The 26,211-nt window shown below is 35.2% G+C and overlaps 1 protein-coding gene across 2 annotated transcripts in view; it reads left to right on the top strand.

Moving 5' to 3' along the window:
• LOC131071848 (splicing factor U2AF-associated protein 2) overlaps nucleotides 1–26,211 on the top strand; it is a 130,634-nt gene that overhangs the window by 22,368 nt on the left and 82,055 nt on the right. For both annotated transcript variants that reach the window (XM_058007809.2, XM_058007810.2), the window contains exons 3-7: nucleotides 2,786–2,978; nucleotides 5,731–5,841; nucleotides 20,130–20,599; nucleotides 21,404–21,595; nucleotides 21,887–21,979. In XM_058007809.2, coding sequence (XP_057863792.1) covers nucleotides 2,969–2,978; nucleotides 5,731–5,841; nucleotides 20,130–20,599; nucleotides 21,404–21,595; nucleotides 21,887–21,979 — 876 coding nt within the window. In that variant the 5' untranslated portion in view covers nucleotides 2,786–2,968. The remainder of the gene's footprint in view (nucleotides 1–2,785; nucleotides 2,979–5,730; nucleotides 5,842–20,129; nucleotides 20,600–21,403; nucleotides 21,596–21,886; nucleotides 21,980–26,211) is intronic.

Below are 26,211 nucleotides of genomic sequence, written 5' to 3'. Positions count from 1 at the left end.
TCATCATTCATTCAAACCCAATCTTTATTGCAAGGTAAATTCTCATCTTTCTTCCCCCTAGGAACAAGGTTTCGAGCTCAAACAAGGTGGCAAATGAAGTTTATGATGAATTTTGCTCTGGACCCTTTGGAAGGGTCAGGAGCGAAATTCTTCTTCCAGGCTAGAATCCATCATTTTTTCAAAGTTTTCAAACATTTCCAAAACATGTCCACTTTTCCCTTCAAAATGCCTTGCAAATCAAAATTTGGTCAAATAAGGCAAGAAATGAATCCTAGGTTGATTTTTGCTCTGGACCCTCTGGAAGGGTCAGGAGCGAAAATCACTTTTTAAGCAAAATCTTGATCTTTGAAATCATCCAACTCCCTCTCAAGGCAAGAACATTCAAAAACACCTCCACATGTGCCTTGGAAACTAGGAACTTGGTCTTGATAAGTGATAAATTGAGGTGTATAAGGATTTTCGCTCTGGACCCTTTGGAAGGGTTAGGAGCGAAATTCCTAATCTTGGCCAAAATCCTGACTTCATTTTCACATTTTTCCATCCAAACAAGTGTTTTGCCCTCAAAGATGCCTGGGAACGAGTTGGTTCTAAGTTTGGGTCAAACTAGAATGTCTTATGGAGATTTTCGCTTTGGACCCTTTGGAAGGGTCAGGAGCGAAATTCGCTTTGGACCCTCTGGAAGGGTCAGGAGTGAAATTTGACATTTTTAGACTCTCCGTCAGGATCATTTTATGGAATATAACATTTAAGTATAAGTGACATTTCCTTCTATCTTTCTTCTTTCTTATAAATGTCACTTATACTTTATAAGTGAATATAACATTTAAGTATCAGTGACATTTCCTTCTATCTTTCTTCTTTCTTATAAATGTCACTTATACTTTAAGTTATATTCCATATATACTTTCAGGATGTTTGAGAGTGGTTTCAGACCTCCAGGAGTTATATTGCAAAATCTAGTTTTTGGAGGATTCTTCAGTTTTCCAGACTTAGTCAAATTTCAGGATCAGGACATTCCAGACTTAGCCAAATTTCAGGATCAGGACATTCTAGACTTAGCCAAATTTCAGGATCAGGACTTTCCAGACTTTGCCAAATTTCAGGATCAGGACATTCCAGACTTCATCACTCACCAACTTGACCTAACTCAAGCAGAACCTGCTATCCAAGTGATCCCCCTGGCGACACTCGAAAGTTAAAGGCTAACAGACAAAACCCTAAAAGACCTAGAAAACAAACCCTAGAAAGCAAAAAGCAGGGGTCCCCATTTGCCATGGGGCGATGTGTGAATATGTCACAACACTCGCCAAAAATCTTGTGTTATGGTGTGCTTTCTATGTTGTGTTTATTGTTCATATTTACTGCATTAATTCTTGTTTACCGGTACGCTGTTTTGAAATGCAATTTATTTAATAAGGTCAGAAAATCTGTTAACCGGTTAGATACTGATTCAGCCCCCCCCTCTGAGTATCTTTGGGAATCCTAACAAAAATGAATTCAATTATTAAGTAAATATTGATTTATTAAATTATAAAGAGTAATTGTGTTTCCTAAGAGTCACGATAGTGCAAAAGAAATATTACTAAGAAGAGGACGCGACTCTCAATAAGTCATGTCTCTCCCAAAAGGCTATGAGTCTACCTTTAAATATGGATCCATTACTTCTCACGGAGGGGGATAGGGAAAAAGAAAAAAAAAAGAGGGAAATTATCTTCAGTCAACTGACAACTCAGCAAATCATTGAACAAGTCCGGTTCTCTTCACTAGGGACAGGAGCAAATACCAAAAACCATAATATAAAGAGGAGAATATGGAGGATCATGGAAGGAGAGAATACGATGACCAAGGAGATCGGATCAAAACGGTATTAGGTAACAGGCAGTAATATTATTGTTCTTGGTGGTATGTTGAGAACATACTCAATATGTATGCATAATATATGAAGCTGATAATGATCTTATGCAGGATTTAATAATAATAGAAATAGAAATATTAATATAATGGTATGATCAGAATGAGGATAATAGATTCATATATATTATATATATAGATAACGTCTTAATCAGACAAATAACAATATTAGACTGTAAATCAGGAGGCATTCATAAGGTAATAAACAGTAAGAAGAATATGTTACTGCTGCAAGTACTTAAGGAGATGGGAATTGAGATGTTTCCAAAGAGGGGCAGACTAAATCCAATAAATAGGGCTCCTCCCAAGACAGGGTAGGGATCAGCGTTCCGAAAATCTTGAGAGCATGGACCCAAGATAGGATAAGGGCTTGGTTCTGTAAACTTTGAGGGAACCTATTTTTTCTTGGTCTCTAAGCGCTTTGGTAACATACACATCATCTTCTTCCTTAAGACTGAAGTAATAATAAAGGTTGACATTTACATTAAGAATTATGGATGCATGACAGACGAACAATTTACTGATTGAACTGTGGAATATCACTGATTGGATTCATGTTAAGATAGTTTTGTCTCCTAATTGATTTAGTTTAAGTCATAAGCATGTTGAGATAGATTAATTATGGCCTAAACCTAGCAGGGGACATTACAACAGCCATGGCTTGGAATGAGTTGTCAAAATAGTAATGGGTATTTTCAATTTTTTTAGATGTACATATAGTTGTTCTAAGTTTTGTGGGTCATTGATATTTGTAAATGTTGACATGACTTGGTATTGCATGTATTTTATTACAAAATGATATTGAATTGTATTTTGTAGTTCCTATTTTTATAGGGGTCTAATTATTCTATATCTTCATGTGCTTATTTTTTAGGTGAAAAAAAATACTTTGGCCTTCAGAAAATCTTGAAGGAATCAAGGATTTGGATAATAATGGTCAGTGTAAGGAGAAGACGATGATGGTATTCCTTTGATGTGAAAATTGGGAATTATATGTATACCTAATTACCAGAATTTGCAGAATTGAAGTAACCTCTTTTTTTTCATTCAAGTCACCATGCAGAGTGGTAAATCTTTTTTTCCCTTTTATCTTGCTTATTTGCATATGTACTTTTAGGGTTTGATGCCCACCAGGCCTCCGGCTTATTAGTTGTTTTGCTTTACTTAGGGAATTGCTCATGTATTGTTTATTGAAATGAATGCTAACAGTGTTTAAAGGTTATTTGCTTTTGAGAGAATTTAAGTGGGGTTTAAGCTTCTTTTTAAATTTTTTTTTTATTTTATGAAATGACATTTATGTTAACAAGGATTTTAAGGTTGTATTTTTCTGTTGAAGCTATTGCCCATATGATTTTTTTTCAAGAATATTGAAGTGGGGTGCAAAAATTCCTAAAAATTATTGTACATTAAATTTATGTTGGTATTGAGAGTCAAAATCTTGCTTAGTTAAACCCTCATTTGAGGTTTGGTTGCTGATTTAATAACGTTGAAAAAAAGCACTCATGTTTTGTTGTTCACGAATCATTTTACACTATAAACGAGAAATCAGAAACCCTGGATAAATTTATGATCTTATTGTGAATATGGATCCTCAAAAGAATTCTTTTCAGAATATGAGGTTTCTTGACATAGAATTGGGTTATACTGCCCCTCCTCCAACCACCTAAAAACATAACTAAATAAATCTACAAGGCTATGTCAATGAGATCTCCATTATTGTGGGTTTCAAATGTCAGGCGAGTGGCCACCTGACATAGGTTTGGGTTTCTAGGCATTGCAGTTGTTGCTTCATTATTTTGTTTCTTTAGATGTTTTTGTGTGCTGGTGCTATATATTTTCATTCTTCTTTAATGACATTTTATTCTAATTATCACGAGAGTTACTACTTGACATAGCTTTAGATTACCTCTACCCTGTATTTCTTCCCAGCTTGAGGTTGTTAATCTTGCGTTGTAAACAGAACTTTTATGATTTCATTATTAACTACAAAGTTTCATTAATATGAACCCAATCATGGATGTCTTTTCAAGTTCAGCTGTGAGTTGTTTCTTGACATAGCTTTGAGTTTTTGCGCATTGCACATTTTGTTTCATTGATATGGTTTTTAAGGATTTCCTTCTGCTTTATGCTCTCTATTTTGGTTAGGCTTCATTCTGGTTGTTTACAGACTAGCTACTCAAGTAGCCTTTGGGTTTTAGGCATATCGCTTGTTGCTTCATGTATTTGTTTCTTTAGCATTTGCTGTTGTTTAATGGTTTTGTATTAATTTGTGAAAATATACTATGGAGGTGCACTAGGAATTCCTATTTTGTAATTTTTAGTCACGTGCTTTTACTTCTCTTCAGTCCTATTAGTGTAATGTCCCCTACCAGTGAAAAAGCCTTATGCTTGAAAGTACATGGCCTGATTAGTGAGAACCCTGCAATCACAAGGATAGACACACAATACCTACAAACATATACATATTACTGATTAGCCTAAACCATCAGCGATTCAGCACTAACATGCAGATAGCAAGAAAGTATCATAGGTTAAAGAGGAGAGCAAGGGACTGCTTGTCTACCAAATCCAAGGGCTGGTTGCTTCTAACCCCCTTGCTAGATGGGTAGTCTCCCTATGCTTTTCTTCTAAACCTTGATACTTTCAGACACACAAATAACCTCTCTGTCTTGAAAAGACTGTCAGGGAGATAGTAACTGGTATCTTGACTTCATGGGTCTCTGACCACATGATAGCCCCTCGTTGCCACTGATTACCATCTCCAGTGCTCTCTCCAAGATGGAGTTGAAAACATTACTCTAACTATTAATTGATGTACAGCAGTAACCTAAATGAATTATCACATATATTCACCCAATTACATGCAACAGTATTCTAATTACTAATTGATATACAGCAATAATTTTAATTGAAATTTACAGTACATATAACAGTCATGCTGTCTCAGTCATATACAAATAGCAATATATATCAGTCGGGCTGTCCCAGTCATATATAAACGGTAATATATATCAGTCATGCTGTCCCAGTCACATACAAATAATAATATATATCAATTGCACTGTCCCAGTCATATACAAACAGTAATATATATATTAGAACTGTTATATTTTATAAATACATGCATGAATATTTCCTATTTAATATTTTAATACTATTTCCTAAAGCAATAATTAATAACTTGACTGAAGGAAGTTAGTGTGTTCTTGGCTGGGCCAAGAATGTAACTCCTTACCTGTCCGTGGTAGTGTAGAAGAAAATTCCTATGTGCTCTGAATTTGTTACCTTGCTGGCAATACTTCCCTCTTTTTAATTTATGTTCTCCTTCCGTATCCCCTCTTTGACCCACTCAAGCTTACCTTTATAGTAAAGGAAAAGGCTCGCTCATTGGGGGAGATGTAACTTAGTCCTCCCAATATTAAACGTTATCTCTTTAACCAATAAGAAATCGTGGCATTCATAATCAGTTCATTGGGTGTTAATAATATTATTTATTCTATTAGTTATTAACACATTCTTCTTTATTATATGCATTTAACAATACATATTAAATATTCAATATTATTATTTAATTATTAATTTAATTAATAGTATATTACTTAATTAACTGATTCAATCCATATTATATTGCTGATAGAAATAAATGGATGATTAATCAATACTAAATAAGTGTATTAATATTTAATTATATTTTAATTTTATTATTATTATTTATTACTATTAAATTGTATTTTAAAGTGGGGACATTACAATTAGCTATTTTTTCCCAACTTTGACATTACTATCTGAATAATTTGTTTAATATTTTTATATTTGCAGACACAGAGGGTGCAGGTGATCAAAATGATTTATTGTCTCAAGAGCTTGGGTGGTACATACTTGGGGAAAATCAGGAATCTGTTGGCCCCTATACTGTTGCTGAACTGCAAGGTAAGTTGGTTTGGTTCTCATTTTTGTATTGTTGATTTCAAGTTTTTATATAAGGATATGTACTTTTTTCTTTTGCTTGGCAATTCGTGGGATTAGTTATGGGCCAGTTGTTAGTTTTTAGACCATGGTAAGCAGATATATTAAAATAATATTGTAATATTGATATAATGGTCATCTTAGTCATTTAGTTAGTATTTGGAAACTTCTCTTTATGTCGTTCGTCTTTAGTTAGTATTTGGAAACTTCTCTTTATGTTGTGTTTCTATTCTTGATCGTTTCCATTATGGAAAGATCGTCTTGTAATTTTCTATATAAGGAGTATTCCTTTCCTTAATTAATTACAACATCAAATTATCATTTCATGGTATTAGAGCAGAGGTATTTTGTTTGGTGAATTTTTTAATAAAATTTGTAGCATCTTTACCTGGAATTTATTTTCTAGAATTTTTTCACCATTTTTTATGAAAAATCATGGTGTTGGTGTTACCTGAAGCATTTTCAGATGTTTTTTTATAGAAATCATGGGTTTTTATGGTGCGCAAAGTCTGTGTTATTCTTCTGCTGCACGAAGGGTTGGTCCAAGTTTCTGATCAAGATTTTTTTGTGGGCTGTCTCTGATCTCTGTCTTGCAAACTAGGGTTTTGGTGTTGTGATCTTTGTTTTTGCACATGAGTTTTTTGAAATTTCTCTATGTTGATTTCTTATCTGTACAGTAATCAAGGTGAACACTTTTGTCACTGATGTGCGATGCTGATGCTGATGCTGATGCTGCTTGGCTGTGCCTTCAACATACCTAACCATACTTCCCTGGATTTGTGCCTCGAGAAAGTTTCCTCTCTTGCTAGTGTTTCCTCAAAAGCCCCTATGAATCTTTTTTGCCTCAAGAAACTTTCCTGGCTCATGCTATGTAGCAGCACCTCCTTGTTTAACTCCTCAAGCTCTTCCTCAAGAGCCTTTTTAGTTCCAAAAATATTTGACATGTAGTTGATTCCATTTCTTTAGATGTTGCTCAATTGCTTTTAGTTTTGTTGATGTTTTAAACATGTGTGAACCATTCACTTGCACCTCTCCCCACCACTTCTCAGCCAAAGGAAAGCAATCAGGATGCTTAAACCACATATTTTCGAATTTAAGGGGGCATCTTGCTGGTTGTTTATCCCCCACAATGGTCCATTAGATTGCATAGTGATCTAATCCCAACCAAGGAAGGATTTCACCCTCTAATCCAAAGGTGAAGGCTCCCATGCCATTCTTCCACAAGAATCTGTCTAACTTCTCTGCAATGTTGCTGAAACCAATCCACCTATTGGTCCAAGTGTAAGTCCCATTTTTGAAGCCAATCTCCATCAAATGGTTCCTATCCATCCATGCTTCGAAATACTAGGGATTGTAATTTTGAGCTGACCTCTCCTCTCTTATCACTCTCACATAGAATTGCATTAAAATCCCCACCAATAATGTGAAAATCATGAGGCCAAAGATTAAGGGCTATTCAATTTTCGCCTAGGTCTCTCTCTTGCTGGTATAGGCACACAAACCAATGTTGCTGCTGGGTATGCTTTTGTGCTGAGGTGAAACTGCAGCAGTGTATTGCCATGTGACTAGTTTTTTCTTGTAGGCTTTGGATCTGGGTCCAGTTGAAACTTGGTTTAGATTCCAAGTTGGTCTGGCTGGGGATTTTGGCAGGGGGCTTTATTTTTTATAATGGGTTGCTCCAGAAGAACCTGAGCGAATCTGTCAAGAACCTCTGTTCCACCAAGTTTCTAGGATGGGTGGACACATTTCGTGGAAGGATTTTTTGAAGGCCATTTTTTGGATGGTAAGGGACGGCAAAGGGGATGGCTGTATAAAAAAATACTGAAAAGTTAAAAAATATGTGCAATGGGTATAGTTTGTGTCAGGATAAGTACTGTGCTTATGTGGTGATATCTATTGCAGCACCTTAGGGAAACCTCGATTGGTTTAGTAGAGTCAAAAGTGAAGGTCTTAGCCACCTCAACAATTGATCCTCAGTTACCCAACCTAAATATAGGTTTTCTGGATATTTTTCCCAGGTTTGACACCCTTTGAACCAACATACACTTGTCTCTTTTATTTCAAGTTTTGTAGCTTCTTGAATAGGTTCCTTTCATAATCCACAAGCAGGAATTTTGACTTCATCAAGGGAATTATCTTCTTGCTTTTGTGGACCATTTCCTTTCCCTTATGTTGCCTCTCTCATTGGACATGGTTACCACCACTGAGATGTGTGTCCCTTGAACTCCGTGCAAGCAAATCTTACTCTCCTTGGGTCATTGGTTGCTTCATGTTCAAAATAGTACTCTAATTCAACAAGCTTGTCTATTAACTCTTTTGGACATAGATATTTGACATTAATATAGACATCTATTTGTGTGTTACCTGGTACTTGGGATATGGCCTTTAGTAATCCTCTCTTTGTCAAGTCCTCATCACCTTCTTCTATTTGAAGGTTTGGCACCCTGTTTTCACTCAATTTTGTATTCAGTCTTTGTTATTGCATTTTGTCCATTTCGGTCTTTCCAGTTTAAAGGTCTGTTTCCAGTTCCCTTAGTTCCACCACCCTAGTGTGATTTGCAATTTCTATTATCCATTAGTCCTCTGCAATGTTCCTTCTTTAGGCCTTGTAGTCAGCAATGTCCATGTGCTGAAAAGCTTTTGAATTGCCTTCTATCGTGACTGTCAATTGATACCCACTGGTGCCACCTCTCTTCACTTCTGCAAGCTGAACCTTTGTCTCTGATGCCAAATGATGCATATGGGGTCAGAGTTCTCATTGAAGAAGCTTGACAATGCAGCTACTTGTCAAACTAATTGAACAGACATACACACAGTGGAAACACACGAGAAAGCAAATCTGAAGGTACCTGAAAAGAAGGTTTTAGTTTTTATTATTTAAAATACTAAATCTTTAGAGTGGATCACATTACTCTCTAAGTTTGTTCTTTTTCATTTCTTATTCTCCCTCTATCTTTTCTCGTATGCATTTCTTCCCATGCTGCCAAAATTACCGCTACATTTATTGCAGCCACTCCCATTTTAAATTAACCTACCTCCTTTTGTGGCATCAAATGACTTTTTTTGAATTGTGTTGCCATTATTTTATTGGCTATTCTTATCTCCTTGGTTGCTCAATTGGGCTGCCTCTTCCCACTCTTTTTTCAGTTCGTTTCTGCAGTCATTCGTTTACAAGTTGGTTTGCTCCTGCATCAAGGGGCTTTGAACCACAGTAGAACTCATATTTTGTTGTGAAACAGTTCTTTCATCCCATGTTCCCCTTGATATGGATATGATCATACCCATTTTGCAGAGAAAAACACTTTAGCACCAGGTAGGCAATATAACAATTTGTGTATTTGAAGTATTGTTAAGTGACGTTTAATAAATATTTGTTAAACTCCCAAAAATCATTTTCTACCTACCTTCCTTAAATGTTACAAGCAAAGTGAACATCTGTCATTGAACAATAGTTTTTCTTATAAATGCCTTATTTTACAATCCTTCAGTGTCACTTTGCATTCCTGTATTATTCCACCATGGCTTGTAATTTTAGAGCTGGTTATTAAAATCACCCTTGTGCAGATCTCCTTTGTCATGCCCTGTCCTTGATCATCATATTTTTTCGCAATCAAGAAATATAACCTAAATATAGCAATTAAAATATATTTAATTGTTTATTTATTAACTTGATATTTTAATTTATTCATTATATATAAATGAAATAAATATAACAATTACTATTAATTAATTAATATTTATTAACCGATGATATTCATAAAATGCTTTAATGAAATAAATTAATACACTTATCTCCAAAGGGGCCCACGTAATCCTAAAGAAAAGTCAGCCTCTTTGAATAGTGTTGACTCTTCCTTGAGTCACCACCCTCCTCCTATAAAGCATCGAGAGAAAGAGGAATCAAGGGAGAAGATTACGGAGGAAAAAAAGAGTTATCGCCGGCAGAAACATTGAGTTTTTATAGTGAAAGGAATGGCTTCAGGTATGTTTCTACTGCCCAATAGATATATGGTAATTATCGTTTAAGAATGCAATAAGAACAATACGGTCACAATGTGTTGTGTGTATAAATCACTTTCCACAAATCTGGTAATATTCTGCTAAATAATATACAGAAATATATAGTATGCCTTTTATCGCCCAAGATAAATAAGGAGATTAGACTACAATAGTGTGGTAATTTTCCATGTCTGAGAATATAATGAAATAAATACAAAACGATATTTAATTGAGCAAAATTCCTTGATAAATCTAATAATCAGATGTTACCGTTTATACAAGCGTGGTCCAATTTGACTGTAACACGAAGGGGCTTAATCAGTAAAATTTATTGAATCTTAATCTGATATAATTAATATGATATATGTTAATTCTAGAATTAGGAATCACTACAAGCAGAGTCTTCATTAATACTATGAACTAGAATTATAATCAGTATACATAAATAACTTAAATGCCAAACACATAAGTTAATGACTTACCAAGAGGCAGGGATCTGTAGAGGAGAAAGTATTGCCCACCCAAGTACACCACCTACTGAGCCTTAATAAATCAGTAGGCCAGGAGGGCAAGTGACTGCTCCTGGGCCTAGGTTTAGCAAAATTGAACTACCTCTGCCATCCATTGGCTCTCGGGCTAAAGATAATGATTAACTGAGGAACAAGGTACAAGCTAGGGGATAAGACCCACGCCATAGGGGGTAGACCACCCTGGTAAGTGAGTATGCTGCTGCCAGAGCCAAAAGGGCATGTGACCGCTTTTGGGCTCAATATGGGTCGGTTGGGCAAACCTGGTCATACCTTGACTCCTGACATTAATGATAAAATGAATCAACCTTACAGCTTTAAATATATAAACATTAATATTCATTAACTATCTGCTGCGTAGATGACTAATATAAACTTTCTGTTTTCTGATCATTCGTCTTTATGGTATAATTGTGTATTTATAATCCTTTCAGGCAAGACATCTTTCTGTTTTCTGATTTTACTTTTCTGTTGACTAACCCAGGCAAACTCAATTTGTATATTTGTACTTAGTAAGGGACATTACATCCTTATTGTCGTCAACCTTACTGGCAATTTGGAAGCTTTTATTGGAGTCAGAATTGAACTTTCTTTTTATTTTGATCGGTTCAAGATAGTCTAAGGGGACTGCACCCTTGTATTGAAAATTACAAAAAATTAAATATTACAGAGATCATCTTGTTAATTTAGGATCAGACTGTAGCAAATTAGATAACAATATCAGATAGACAAATCAATGCACACAAAGAACACCAAAATACCCTGGGAAAACCTCCCTCTTGGAGGTGAAAAACCCAGCTAAAGATCTCAAATCTTATTATGCAATAATTAGAAGTATCTTTACAATGAGCTTCAACACTTGAAGCAATCAAAACCAGTAAGTTATGCACAGAAGAACAGCATCTTCAATCTAGGATATACACAATGATGCACTTATCTCTGAGAATAGGGTATTTGCTGTCACAAGTATGTTCGCTGTCTCAGAGATGGAGATGGCTGCCTTCAAATGATGTTCGCTGCCCTTCAAATGATGTTCGCTGGCCTTCAAATGATGATCGCTCTCAGAAAGAACAGTTGCTGTCCTTTGTATATGATTCGCTGACTTCTGAATGTAATTCACTGACTTAGAACATGATTCGCTGATCTCTGAAGTAATTCGCTGGAGAATGCCGAATAGGAATGTAATCTCTGATTGTATGTCATTACAATGACATTGACTTCGCATATATATGTGCCTCTAGCATTCTAATTCATTCATGTTGGCCTTGTAAGCTTTTGGCGCCAAGGAGGATCAGACCTATAATTTACAAGTTACATCCATATAGGTCTTAACTAATTACAAGTTACATTTAACCACAAGCTACATATGATGCCCAATTAGGGCCCGACTAACATTTCATCATAAATGCCTTCTAAGGCCAGCAAGCCACATAATCGCTAAGTGTACTAGGTCGGCCCTAGAAGGGATCCGACCTAGCTACAAACACCGACACATCTTCATCCTTTGAACACTACCCTACAACCTTTTCGCCAGCTTAAACTACAAAACGCCCATATAAACAAAATGGTGCTCTGGTAATACCCCTTAAACTGAAACATATAATCCACAACCTACAACCAGCTCCATATTAACAAAATTGGAGTTCAACATTATACAACAATAACTAAGATTAAGCCTTATACAGATTTCAAAATTGGGTTCCTATTGCATTATGCATATACAAAAAAACCTTTCATCCTATCATGCTCTTTCGCTAGCTATGTTCGTCCCAGCAGTCCTCCTTGTCTTCTTGGCTTTCTATGGGTAGTCTGTGTTGGTGTTGGAAATAAGCCACACCCGGATCGACGATGGAATGGTCCAAGAGGGGCCAGTAGCTCAGTGGTAGAGCACTCCAGCAGCATATGGAAGGTCCTAGGTTCGAGTCCTAGCTGGTCCATGTCTCAACATGGTATCAGAGCTAGGTCCAGGCTAGGAGCCCCAAGCACACGAGAGGTGTGGCTTAAGGGGGGGTGTTGGTGTTGGAAATAAGCCACACCCGGACCGATGATGGACTGGTCCAAGAGGGGCCAGTAGCTCAATGGTAGAGCACTCCAGCAGCGTATGGAAGGTCCTAGGTTCGAGTCCTAGCTGGTCCATGTCTCAACAGTCTGGATTGCACGCACTGTGGTCTGCATCTAAGTCACAATGTTCAAATTCGAATTCAAATTCGACAACAATAAAATTCGGATGAAGTTTGACAAGGTAAAAAATTCTTTTATAGCTTCTGGATTAGATTGATGTTAAAATTTTTGGCACACAATCTAATCCAGAAGCTCTAAAAGAATTATAATATGGATTGTGGAAATCTGATAGCATTAAGGTAAAAAATTCAAAAAAAAATTCGATATTAAATTTGCCTTATATTTAATTTAATTTTTAAAAATATAAATAATATATCTACAAAATAAGTAAATAAAATATAATGTCATTTGTAAACCATAATTCTATAAATATCTTACGAAAAATTTGAAAAATACATCATATAACTTTATATATAAATATCTTATTAGATGTTTAATTATATGTATATATATATAGGGTGTTTATATTTACATCATTAAACATATAAGTTCATAACTATTTAATTAAATAATTATATACAACAATTCTTTAATATAATAATAATAGTACTAAATATATAATTAATTTAAAACAACATTTAAAAATTTAAACATATATTAAATAAATACAACAATCTTTAATATAATTTAATATATAGTTTATATTATTATAACATATATTAATAAATATAGTATTGTAAACTATATCAAAACCATATAGATTAAAAAACCCTAAAAAGAAACACAAGGAATGAATGCGGCAAAAACCATTGAAAGTTTCTCAACTCTCCAACTTCGCGTGGATTGAAGCACAAAGATGTAGGAAAGGATGGCGTGCGGGGAAGTGAAAGATGTGTGAGGTCTTGAGTTCCAAATGTAGAAGAATTTTTAAGAGTCAACCAGACTTCCAAACATAGAAGATTCAGATGTGCATTTTGAGTAGCTTGTGAGCTATTGTATAAAAGATAGGTCGAAAACCCTAGAAAATGTTTTGAAAATCTTAAAAAATGGTTGACGCATTTTTTCGTACGAATATGACAATGAACTTTAATGAATTTTATAGAAATTTTTGAAATTTTTGAAATTTGAATTCCATTGTTGAAGTTCGGCGAATTTTGTGACATAGGTCTGTGTCATCCATTTCCTTGTCCTCCTCCGTCATCCGTTGCCGCCCAATCCATGACACCATCCAAGTCCGCTAAGCTCCCCTCTATGTATTCTTGCAACCATCCTAGTCCATTTTCTGGTACCAATTTCAGAATTCTCTTTTGGTTGATGATGCCCTTCTTCATCGTTGCTCGAAATTTTGGGAGAGAAGCTAGGTCTTTGACGAAGATGACTAGGAATTTCTTCGTCTCCCGACCTTGCTTTCGAATTATGTAAAAATCTCTTGGCAACGAGATCCCCTTCCCCTCCACATTATTCAAGACATCCTCTTTCTCCCCCAAACACCTTTTCCATACTAATTTTCTACATAGAGCCTTCGCCGTTTCCTTCGTTTCCCCCTCATTTAGCAAAGAAGCCAAAAACATGGAAGAAATATTAGAATTTATTCTATACCTATTATCTGCCTTAAGGAATTCCTTGCCTAGCACCATTTTAATTGCGTGGAGAGTGAGTCCGTGTTTAGTTTTGAAGACACACCTCAGCCTTTTCTTTGTCACCTCTCCTAGAAATGCCATTTGTTTCCGCTGGCTAGTGAGCTTGATTGGTGTGTCCATCTTCCCTCAATTCTGTTTCTTAGTGCTATTCAATGATAACCACCTGGGCATTCATAAAGATGCTGCACATCATTTTGCACACTTCTCTCTTGAAACTTGTTATTAACCTCGTCCTTTCATCATTAATCGCTTGCCACTTCCAATGTTTGGCTTGTAATACAATGATGTCATTTTGGTATTGCAATGGCTTTGCACTGTGGGAATATCTTCACCTGTAAATCCTATTGTTATTGTAGTACCACACCAGCCTTCGTCGCTCTCTTGGCCAAGTCATTGGCCACTTCATTTGCCTCCCTATATTCGTGGTAGATTTTGAACTCCTTAAACTACCGTTTTTGCAAATTCCAATTTGGCGTCCATTCTAGTATAGTTGTTGATTGTTAGAAGGAAATCACCTTCCGGATGAATTTTCCCCACTTTCTCGTTTACTGTGGATTGTAGTGTAATATCACAAATAGGATATGCACTGTAATACTGAAAATAATTTCCTGAAATCTGCCCTAATTAAATGCAAACACATATATGGAACAAATCTGAATCAAGATTATTCATCCTGCTGCTACAAATCAGAAATTCTGAACATGCAATTACAATCAAATAGATAGGCCAAACATGCCCAAATACAACTCAGAAATCTGCCATTACACATCAAACCTATCAATAGGTTTGTACATATCAGAATGACATAGAATGATGCTTAAAACCCTTATGGCGATATTTCAACCTGCGAAGATATAACTCTGAAACTCTACGAATCTATCCAAACTGAACAATGAAGCGCAACTGTGGATTTTGAGATGAATTCACCAAGTGTACTGATCTGGGTTTTTGTCCAAACAGCCAAAACCTCCATGGTTTTTGTCCTAGGGTTTCAGAACAAAATCTGCAGAGAGAAAATTATAAAAAGTTTATGTCATGAATGTCCTCCTTGTTGCATCGATCCTCCTTTTATAATTGTTTGCCAGCCTTAGATACATTGCATCTAGACACTTCCATACTTAGGCGATTAATATAAAGTTTACATTAATTATTAAATTTCACCCCATGAAGACATCGCCTAGACATTAAATGTTAAGTCTTAAATGGCCCCCTTTTAATGACTTAATGAACAATTATAATTATTCCCTTTTAATTATTTATTAACTCTAGCCAAGGGAATTAAGAAGCTAGAGTTTGACTGCTATTTGCCTGTCAAAATGATGGGGACATTACATGTAGACTGAGTAGGGCCGCTTGGAATTCAGCCTCATTATTTGCCCTTGCCTCCAAATATTTTGTTTTTTCTGCCAAAGTTGATCCCCTATGATCTCTTAACAAGCACCCTATTCCACATTCCCCGGGTTTGCCTCTTGATGCTCCATTGAAGTTGTCGAAGTTGACCCTCACCCATCCTTCCTCTGCTGCCTTGCCTTCTATTTCACTCCCTGCGATTAGCAGCAGAATTAACTCGTTGGACCCCATGAACAGGGGATGGAAATTTCTTTTCTTGCATAGCACATTTAATTTTTTTTCTCCATTTAAACACAATTTATAAGGTAAAAGTAAACTGTTTATAATCTTTTGTGCATTGGTCATGAATCTGCTCATATGCATTTGCTTTCTCATCATGCCAAATGTTGTTAAACTTCCATGATCTCCCATTGCAACAAAAGACATGGATCGATCAGAATAATGTAACATAATGTTTTTTATTAGAATCCTAAATAAAAAATAAAAAGTTTTAAATTTTTTTTTATTTAGGATTCTAATAAAAAAATCATAGAAGCATTCATGAATTAATTGCGATTAGGAAAAAATTGTGGGTGGCGCGGAGTTTTTCCCCAATAATCGGGGTTAAAATCATTGACCCAAGTCAACAAGTTTTAAGGGATGAAATCCTTAAAAATCACATAACTCAAGATGAAAGCCTGCAAAAAACCACGATTTTTTGTTTCTCGCGAAATTGATGAGAAAAAACCCTAAAAAATTGTAGAAAAAATTATAAGGTGGCTTTTTGTAGAGTCCAGATGCCATGAATCATCGACCTGTGATTTTGACCACATTTTTGAAGTTCATATGCACTTTAAATGAAGAGTGGTCAGTAGTCTAGTTTTCAAGTTTTCGTTGTCTACTTTTGTAGAGTGGGGTCGGTAGTTTGGACTCCGTTGCTTGTGAAAATAAAGAGCTAGTGTTTTGATTTTTTGTTTTTTATATTTATGTTTTTTTTAATTCTCTTTTAAATGTAATATATGCATTTTAAGTTTTAATAATAGAGTTTATCGTTTTATTTTATTCATATCAAATTTTTCTTAAAAATTTAACATTTATAATATTGATATTTAATAATATTTTATTTTGTTGTTTTATTTTTTATAAAAATTTGGAAATATTAAATATTTGATTTTATTTTATTCATACCAAATTTTAACATTTATAATATTGATTAATAATATTTTATTTTCTTGTTTTATTTTTTTATAAAATTTTGAAAATATTGAATATTTTAAATATTTAATTTTTTAAAAAGATTTTAAAATATTATTTTTAAAGTATTACTTTATAAAATTTAACAATTCAAACATTTATTAAATTTAAGAAATCTTTTAAATTTTTAATAATTGAGTTTATAATTTTTTAATTGACATTAAATTTTTGTTAAAATTTTTAGCATTTACAATATTGAAATTTAATATATATATTTTTTGATAGGTAAGGGGCCTTAGCCTAGAAATTTTATTAATAATATAAAAGTTTACAAGTCTTGGTTCGGGAGAGCATACCGGCAGGAAAGAACCAGGAAGAAAACCTCCGGTTATAGCTCTGGACCTATTCTAAGTTTTTACAATGGCCTGCTTATTCTGGCAAAATACAAATAGAAGGTAAAAGCCCCCCGGATCTGGGCCGGGAGAACATGCATAATACAAGAAGCAGAGATAAACATTCTTCTCTAAATATAACCAATACATCCAACTGAAATGCATTCTAAGAGCTATGAGTAACTTCCCATCATTCCTTGCCTCCAAAAACCTATCTACAACACACATTGCTAAAATCCTAGTGTGGGCTAGCATTAGTAACCAACAAATCCTTATATTCCATTTATCTTTACTAAAGAATAGACATCCCTATTGTTAGCAAGAAGGAAAGCTTATTACATTACATAATGCATTATTTAACTCGTCTCTCTGCTTAAAAAGGGGTAAACTGTCACTCTAATATCAAACAACCATGCTAAATTCTCATACTTACTAATGCTACCACCAAGATTGCCGTATACAGAATAAAGACCATCTATGCTATACACAACCGACGAGGAGACCCAAACCAAAACAGATTCCAAGAAGGAAGGGAAGATATATAAATATATATACCAATATAAGGAAGACAAAAAGGAAGCATGAGACAGAAAACAGGACAGAAACCAGGAAGAGCCGAGGAGGGGGCAAGTAAGATAAACCCAAACAGGCCTGAAGAGACAACTGGGGCAAGGGGACTGGCAAAGAGGGATATCAATCACTCCAAGAGTGCACAGATTAGTTCCCGCATCAAGAACACGGCCCGTGAGAAGAAAGGACTAACCACCGCCAAAGCATCCAAGTGAATGCAGGAGAGAAGACCAGACCAAAAATGAAAGAAACAGTGAGAAGCCTACATCAGAGAAGCAGCAGTGCAAGAGACAACCAGAAAGGGGGCAATAGGATACAAGCAAACAAAACACATAAAAAACAGAAAAAATAATGACTAGATATAAATAGAGAAAGGCATAAAAAACAGAACGAGCGAGGAAAAATAAATATATATGTACAAATATATATATATATTCTACTGTTTTATTTTTTATATATGCTTTCAAAAATATTATTTTTAATAAATTAGAATCTAATATTCTAAAATATTTAATTTAATTTTTAAATTATTAATTAATAAAATTTAACAAATTTAAATATTTCTTAGATTTAAGAAATCTAGTATTATTTTATTTTAATATTAGCAAATTTAATTTTGTAAGTTAAATTTTAAACTTACTACTATTTTAAATTGATTATAACTTGTTTAAATTTTTAATAATTTTAATTTACTATATACAGATTTTAATAATTTAACAAATTCAAATATTCAAATTAAATTTAAGAAATATATTACTATTTTTTTATTAACAAATTTAATTATTTAAATTACTTTTTGAACTTTTTAATCTTTTAAATTTTTAATAAGCCGATTTTTTCAAAAAATCTTATACTTTTTGGTTTGCTGATACGATTAATGCCGCTATGATTCAGACAATATTTCAATTTATTATCACAGTGAGTACAACCATCAACAATAAACTTAACCACTTTACCCTGACATTTGTATCTTTTGTTGAACATGCTTTCATCCTCCAGATCATTTTCTTGGTCTCCTATCTTTGAGGCTTTGAGCTATCATTGGCCTTTAGTATTTACGACAAAAAATTCTCGTACTTCAGCTTCAGTTCCAACTGCTAGATTTGTTTTAACCATGTCCCATCAATTTCATTTTGTTTTTGTTTGCTTTGAGTACAATTTGTTGCTTCGTGCTCTTCAACATTTTACATCCATATCTGTGGTCTGTCTTGTGACAAGTTTCTGCCTGTATTGTCTGTTTGTTTGTCTTTTAATCTACATGGGCTTGAGTATGCAAAATGATGAGAAGCAAGTCACAGATGAATTATGTGACAAGGATTTTCAGCATTCAGGAAAATTTAGTGTGAGAAAAAATCACCGCAATTCCCGCAAATAATGAAATTTTGAAGGGAAGCAAAAAAGTATAACAATGGAGTACCTAGAACTGAGAAAGCAACCAAATTTGTTGACCACAAGAATTTAAATCTTAAAACAAAAATAAACCCTAAAGAATACATGGCAAACATAATAGATATATGGTTATCAAGGATAACTTGTTATTGTGACACTGTCAATTTTGCAATTTTCGAAACAAACTTTGCTAAACGTATTTGGGAAACAATTTACCTTGATGATGCTTGATTGTTTGTGTCAAAGCTGCTTCTCCTCTAGGATCCTATGTGGCTCTATTTCCAATGTAGAGAGTACTCTACTTATTTAGGCCTTTTGATGGCATTATGCATATAGCAATATGAATAATAGCATTCATTATTATTATAAAATTTGGTCACAAAAATATTTTGAAGATTCTTAATCCTTTTTTGACCATGATTTTCTTTTGTTCTTTCACCTTAGAAACAACTGACTTTATTCTTGTTAGATCATCTCCGTGCTATATTTGCAATGTCAAAGAATTGCTCTAATTCTTTGGTAAGTTTTACAGCACACTAAACTCCAATGGTTTGCATTTCACTAGGATTTTCTACTTAGCAATCTTTTCAATGGATTTCTCAATCAGATCAATATTTTTGGAAGTAGATTTTACTGTAGCTGTACCTTATTTATGAAACTTTTCATCCTTGAATCCTCTCTTTAAGGCCTCTACTCTCCTTGGAGTCCCTCATTCAATTCATTGGTTGCCTTCATCCTACTGTGCTCATCTTCTTGTTATGTTTGAATGGCTGTTAGCAAGTGATGTAACATAAAAAATGCCAACAGGGTACCCAGTGGGGATTGAATTATGTTCGTTGATCTAGATCATAAAATCTATATATAGGAATAAGATTTGCACATCATCTTTTTATCTTATTCTATAATACAATATTGTAATCCCATTTCAAATCTTATTTTGTGCATTAGTATAGATTTTGAATTACTACTTCCCATTATGGATGTTGGTGCATGATTCATTAGATTGCTCATTAACAATTGAACATCCTGGATATCATCTACGCTAATTTTCTTGACATCCTGGATAATGTGGTATGCTATTTTTCTTGTTCTATGCCCCATGTGGTTTCTCGATTACCTTTTTTGAAACCTTGTTTGGCTTTGATCTACAGAATATTACGCATCAGGTTACTTCACGGAGAGCACACTGTTATGGGCTGAAGGCAGAAGTGATTGGATGGCACTATCTGACATTGAAGAATTATATATGCTGGTGTCTGCCAAAAAATCAGACTCTCAATTGCATCAAAATGATAGCATAAATTCTGTATGTGATTCTATCAGTCAACCTCAGGTTAATGGGCAGACATCTAAAAATGATGCCTCTGATGGTGACTTAGGGGCTGCAGATAATGATGATGATTTCCATAGATGGAAAGAGGAGGTGAGGCAAGCAGAGGCAGAAGCAGAGGCTTTGAAGTCCCAAACAACAGAGGAGGCAGACACCGCCTTTGTTAGAGAAGAAGATACAAGCAATGCTGATGAAAGGCCTTGCACTCCTCCAGATGGAGAAGAGGAATTTACAGATGATGATGGAACTGTATACAAATGGGACCGTAATCTTCGGGCTTGGGTTCCACAAGTAAGTTCTGGGAGGCTTCAATTCTGAGTAATTATGTGAAACAACTTTACTTGATGTTTTTCTGGGCAGTAGTAGTTTGAATCACGTTCATGCAGCAAGTAGCAGCATGTTGGTATTCATTTACATGCAAAAATCTTAGATGAATGCTGAGAACAACATTTGTGAAGAGAATTAAGGAAACCATACAGTTCCATGCTTTTGTTCAAGCTTTGTTCTAGTTGTGGTATGGACAAAAGACAAGATTTGGATTTGGCATCTCTATTAGTCATAAATATGTCCAAAGTGAGTTTATCAGTCTAGATGATAGATGGAGTCAAAGTTATTATAGAAGAGATAGTAGTTCTATTGATCAGTTGCAATAAGATTCATTGCAAGACTCTTTTAGAAGACAATCTGATGTCCAAATCTTACAAAGAAAGAATTCTTTTTGGGATTTGAGAATATAATATACTATATAGACTGTAGCAAGTTGGCAACACATTGCATAACAGTCAGGCTTTTGAAACAAAATTTGGGTGGCTTTGAATTTTGTTCCTAAATCTAATCGTTGTGGTTAGAAATAGTGGTTCATATGGTATTGGAATGGTATGAATTGAATTTCTTTTGAATCGATGGTTTTTTTAATTTTTATAGGTTATAAAAAGCCTTTAAACATATCTTTGATGGAAATCAGCATTGCCATTTTCTATATATGCTATAATATACTTCCAGTTTTTTCCCATGTGGTCATATTATTTGCATTGTGAACTTATTCTAACTTTGGATGAAACTGATGAATTCATTAATTAAATTTTGTGTTAATAGGACGGTTCTTTTCATAAAGAATCACTTTATGGTGAAGATGAAATGACATTTGTGGATGAGGAGGAAATAATGCCAGTGCCAACTGTGACAAACATCTCTATTGAAAATGAATTCCAAGCCGCGTTTCCAACTACAGATCCAAAATCTGGTTCAAAACGGAAGTCGAAGGACATCCATACTGAGAGTGAGAAGGTCTACTTGCCTTTTCCTGTTTTGCATCTAGCTACCTTGTAACTTTGGCTAGGTATTGTTCTAATTCGTCAAATTGCTTATGATAGCATGGGAGGCTTTTCTGTTTTGGAATCTTGAGCATGTGAAAAATAAAATACATATATGCTAGTCCTCTGAAATATAGTGTTCTCATGGTGATCTAGTTTCAGAGAGGAGAATGGATTGTGATTGAATATGTTATAAATTTTATAATTGTTTCTTTATTATGATTGGAACTTTGGTGGATGATTAACAATTCTACTGTTTTTGCAGGAAGCCAACAAACCACCAGATACTTGGTTTGATTTGAAAGTCAACACACATGTTTATGTGACAGGATTACCAGAAGATGTTACTCTTGAGGAAGTATGTAATGTAGAAACCACTTTTGTAGATTTAGTTAATGCATATGGCTTTTACTTTCCCCCTTTGATAGATAAAAGAAAACAATTTTACAGTGGCCGAAGTCAAAGGAAAATACATGATTTTGTTAATGCATATGGCTTTTACTTTTCCCCCTTTGGTAGATAAAAGAAAACAATTTTACAGTGGTCGAAGTCAAAGGAAAATACATATACACCAAAGAAGCAAGGTGACCTAGATCATTGTGTTTAACTGGCCATTGATAAAAATATCCCAGATGACAGATTGGAGGAGAATCAACAACCGGGAACCTGAAGTTTTGCACTATAATTGGGCTGTGCTATTTTGAATATCAAAAGACTAGACATTCTATTAAACGGGAAAAAACATGAGGTTTGCAAACAGTATCTTTCACAGAAGAGCTGATAATAATACTTAAAATCATCAAATACTAGGGATTATTATCAATTTTTGATGATTTTGATTGAGCTTGTAGTTCATGGAATGAATCCCAAAGGCTATCTGAGATTCTGAACTCCTTTATGACTTCATGAAGGCAAATCTTTTCATGATTCTGAACTTCGTTACATATTGCAATCTTCGATTACACAATTTATTCCATCATGGAGATTCTTGACATTAGGGGACATCTTTTTATTTTTATATATTATTAGAGAGGGATCTATTGTGGCCCTTAGCTTTTAATATTGAAAGATCCAAAGGTCAACAGTAACTACATAGGAAAAAGGCATAAAACCACAACAGAGAAAATGGAATTACAAAAGACTTTTCTCGAAGAGCAGCATGGAGCAAGCTGCCAGAAAACGCCAGTAAACCACAAAAAGAAAACCAAAAAAGAAGCGCAAGACACAAGCTAGAATGCCTGCAACACTCACAAACACCTGCTCCCTGAAGCAGCATTGAAACTTTCAACAAGCTCCAAAGCCACGTTCCAACGCTTTGCTGCTACAACCACCTACTTTGGAGAATGATCAATGGAACTGCCAGTATTCATCAAAGCCTCAGAACAGAGCCTATGAAAAGTTTCATGCCTTTTCTTTGCTGGTAACACTATTGCACCCAAGAGAGAAGGAAGTTTATAGGCACTTGACACTTTCGCAGTGCCATTCTTATAGGATACCAACAGTTTTTTGAGAGATCTCATGATTAATTGCATAAAGTTCCTTATTCAAAACGTCCACATAAAGTAAAGTTGGAGTTGAAAGGTCCTCTTTTTGTAACTGCACCCTTCTGCCACTCAATGAAACTTGATCTTACATCTTCCTAGAAAACTTCTTTTCGTTGATGCCTGAAGAATATCCACCAACAGCTGCATTTTCAAAAGTTGAGGGCTCAATCATTTTATGAAGCTGAAAATTGAAAATTCAGTTGTTGATATCCACCAAGCCAATTGTGTTATCCAACTTAGCATGAAAATCCACTAAAGTAGTATCCTTGGAATCTGAATGAGCATTATCTTCCAACCCTTACAAACATATAATTAGCTTCAGAAGATGAAGAGATGAAAAATTTGGGTAGTGAAAATAGCCAATAGATGGTGGTTGGAAACCTTGACATGCAAGAATGGATCTTTGGAGCAACTAGATTTATACCTTTTATCCATAATCCAACCTATGCAAAAGCATCACACACTGCCACACCAACACCAAGTTGAGGAGAAAATAGAAAAGCCATAGAGAAAATACATCAGATCATGGGGAAACAAAAAAGTTTACCAAGCACCTTTGCAATAATAAAAGGGAAGCATGTGTCCACATGAGTTACAAAAAACTGCTTTAAATAGCACTCAAGCTAGAAAAGCCGAGGCCGTCAAGGTCCATGAAAAGAGATGATGGGAAGCCAAGTAGATGGGATAGGCAGTTGACAAAGATGAAGGGCACAAGGGGCCTACTACAAGGCACGTAGGGAGGATGATGATTTGATCCATAAACTAGAGGCAGCTATGCTGCACTTGGGTACATCAACTTATGGATTTTAAAATGAGACACGTCTAACTACCTCTACACACATTAACAACCTATAATGGCTGTGAATCTACGCAACATACTCACTCATTAAAGGAATTAAATTGAAACATCTCAAATACAGAAAATAAATAACTTGCATTACACACACCCCTATGCAACAGAAGTAACTCAGGAGAAACCTTCAACTGAAAAAATAACTCTTTGGAAGAGTGAGCTAAGATCCTCACATCACTAATACTTAGTCTTACATGTGGATATGTTGCCTGGGCTTACAAAAGCTCACACTGACACTACCAAGATGCTCTAGTTTGCCAAGTTCATCAACTCATGCATGAACCCACTCTGCATCTTGCAGCCTCAAGATCCATCCCTCCAATCAATCAAATAAATAAAACCTCTGAGACACTCCCCAGTTTGAGGAACCTGTGATGACCTTCAAGGGCTACCACTCCATTAGGGTGTGCACACTAGTTCCCTCACAGACTCTTTACTCAATTTGTTCTCTCCCTTTTGCTTCCTCACCTCTTTGCACCTACAAAAAGGATCAACGGTGCTGGCAGAATGGATAGATGCTTTTTGGTAATATTTGTACATTTTTCTTCTGCCTAATCAACCTCCTCATGTGATAGGAGATGGAAACAACCCTAAGTATCGATAACCAAGCTTGTGACCTTCTGCTATCCATTTGCTCTTGCTGGGGTCCTTCAATCCTTTGCCTTCCATCCCGAAAACTACTTGCCATGCATGCCATCTTCCATGTCCCACTTGGCATCAAATGGAAATGACTGTAATTGCACAACCGCCCACAAATCGGCCTCATCCAAGCCAACCATTGCCTCTTGCTGACTTCATCAGCATCATGCTCATTCTGCAGCCACATGCTCACTTTGTTAGTCAACATACCATGAATTTGACAATACACTCACATCTTTGTCAGCAAGCGCAAATGACTTAAGTAGCCAATTGTCATCTTTGGCAGCAATTGGTGTCATCTGTAGTAACAAGGATAAACTTTGGCAGCAACTGTCAGCTTCTGCAGCACCTGTACAGTTCAACAACTGCAAACTTTGGAAGTGGCCAAAATCAAACGATCATTTTACTGTCATAATCCAGCAATTATTTCTTCAAAAGAGGCCACATGTCATCGCAACTAATGAATAAAGTGGAGAAGGGAGCTTGCTCAACATTTTAGTCGGTAGGGAAATCAATCACTTTGGTTTTTTGTGACAACAATGTAGAAAGGAAATGTTGATGAACTTCTTACATATACTTATAGCCTCATCCGGTAAACTTCAAAGTTTCCAATTCAGACAGACTTGTTTCCAAAGGCCATTGATCACATCCAGCGAGTCACCTTCTACAACAACATACTTACGACGTACGTTTAGAATATGAAGTCATATTAATCTCTGACATAACCAATGTCTTTTCCACCTCATTATTGGTTTTTTGACTGAATAAAAGTGATCTGCCATGTACGAGCATGCCCAGGGAGTCCCAAAGAACAACCCCACCCCCAGGCAGACCAGGGTTCCCTCTAGGGTTACTTTCAAAATTCAGTTTAAGGAAGCCTACCAAAGGGTGGCTTCCAAAGGACTTTCTCTCTGCCATACCTATCAAGACTAACCCCTTGAATGGGGTTATAATGGGGCCATCCTATAAATGATTCAATCAATCAATTTTGTAGCCAACAAAGGGGTAATTCTTAGAAGTGCACCTTAAAAAAGTGTAGCTTTTCAAAAAATTCTAATTAAACAGTGATTTTAAACTAGTATAGCCTTTTTCTTTTTTTTTGGTTGTCTGGAGAATTTTTGAAATTCATTTATTTGCCTGGTATAAAATCTAATTTATAACATGATTTTCATATGGTGTGTCTGAGTTAATCAGCATAAGCAAATGAATGTATTGCCAACTAAAGAAAAACCATCATTTTGGAATTGAGTCTCCTTTACAACTTTTTAAATAAGGTTGGCAAAAATTCTGATGATAAGAAAAGAAAAAATCCCATTTTTGGGGTTTATTTGCAATCTAGCTGTACAGCGAGTTCAGGCTTATCTTGCAGATTATGGTAAGGTGGTTTTGACTGGGTGGAGGGTGAGTTATGGTGAGTTTCATGGATTAATGGCAAATCTGGTTGACTTTGTGAGTTTTTTTCTGGTCATGATGTTGTCCTTAGATGTGCATATACATGCACAAGATTGTGATTTTTTTGGTATCTTTTTTTGCATTAGAATTAAAAAATTTAAG

This window comes from Cryptomeria japonica, chromosome 9 (genome assembly GCF_030272615.1).
Source record: "Cryptomeria japonica chromosome 9, Sugi_1.0, whole genome shotgun sequence".
Lineage (NCBI taxonomy): Eukaryota > Viridiplantae > Streptophyta > Pinopsida > Cupressales > Cupressaceae > Cryptomeria > Cryptomeria japonica.
The sequence above is the reverse complement of the archived record's forward strand: the minus strand, read 5'-3'. Positions and strand labels throughout refer to the sequence as shown.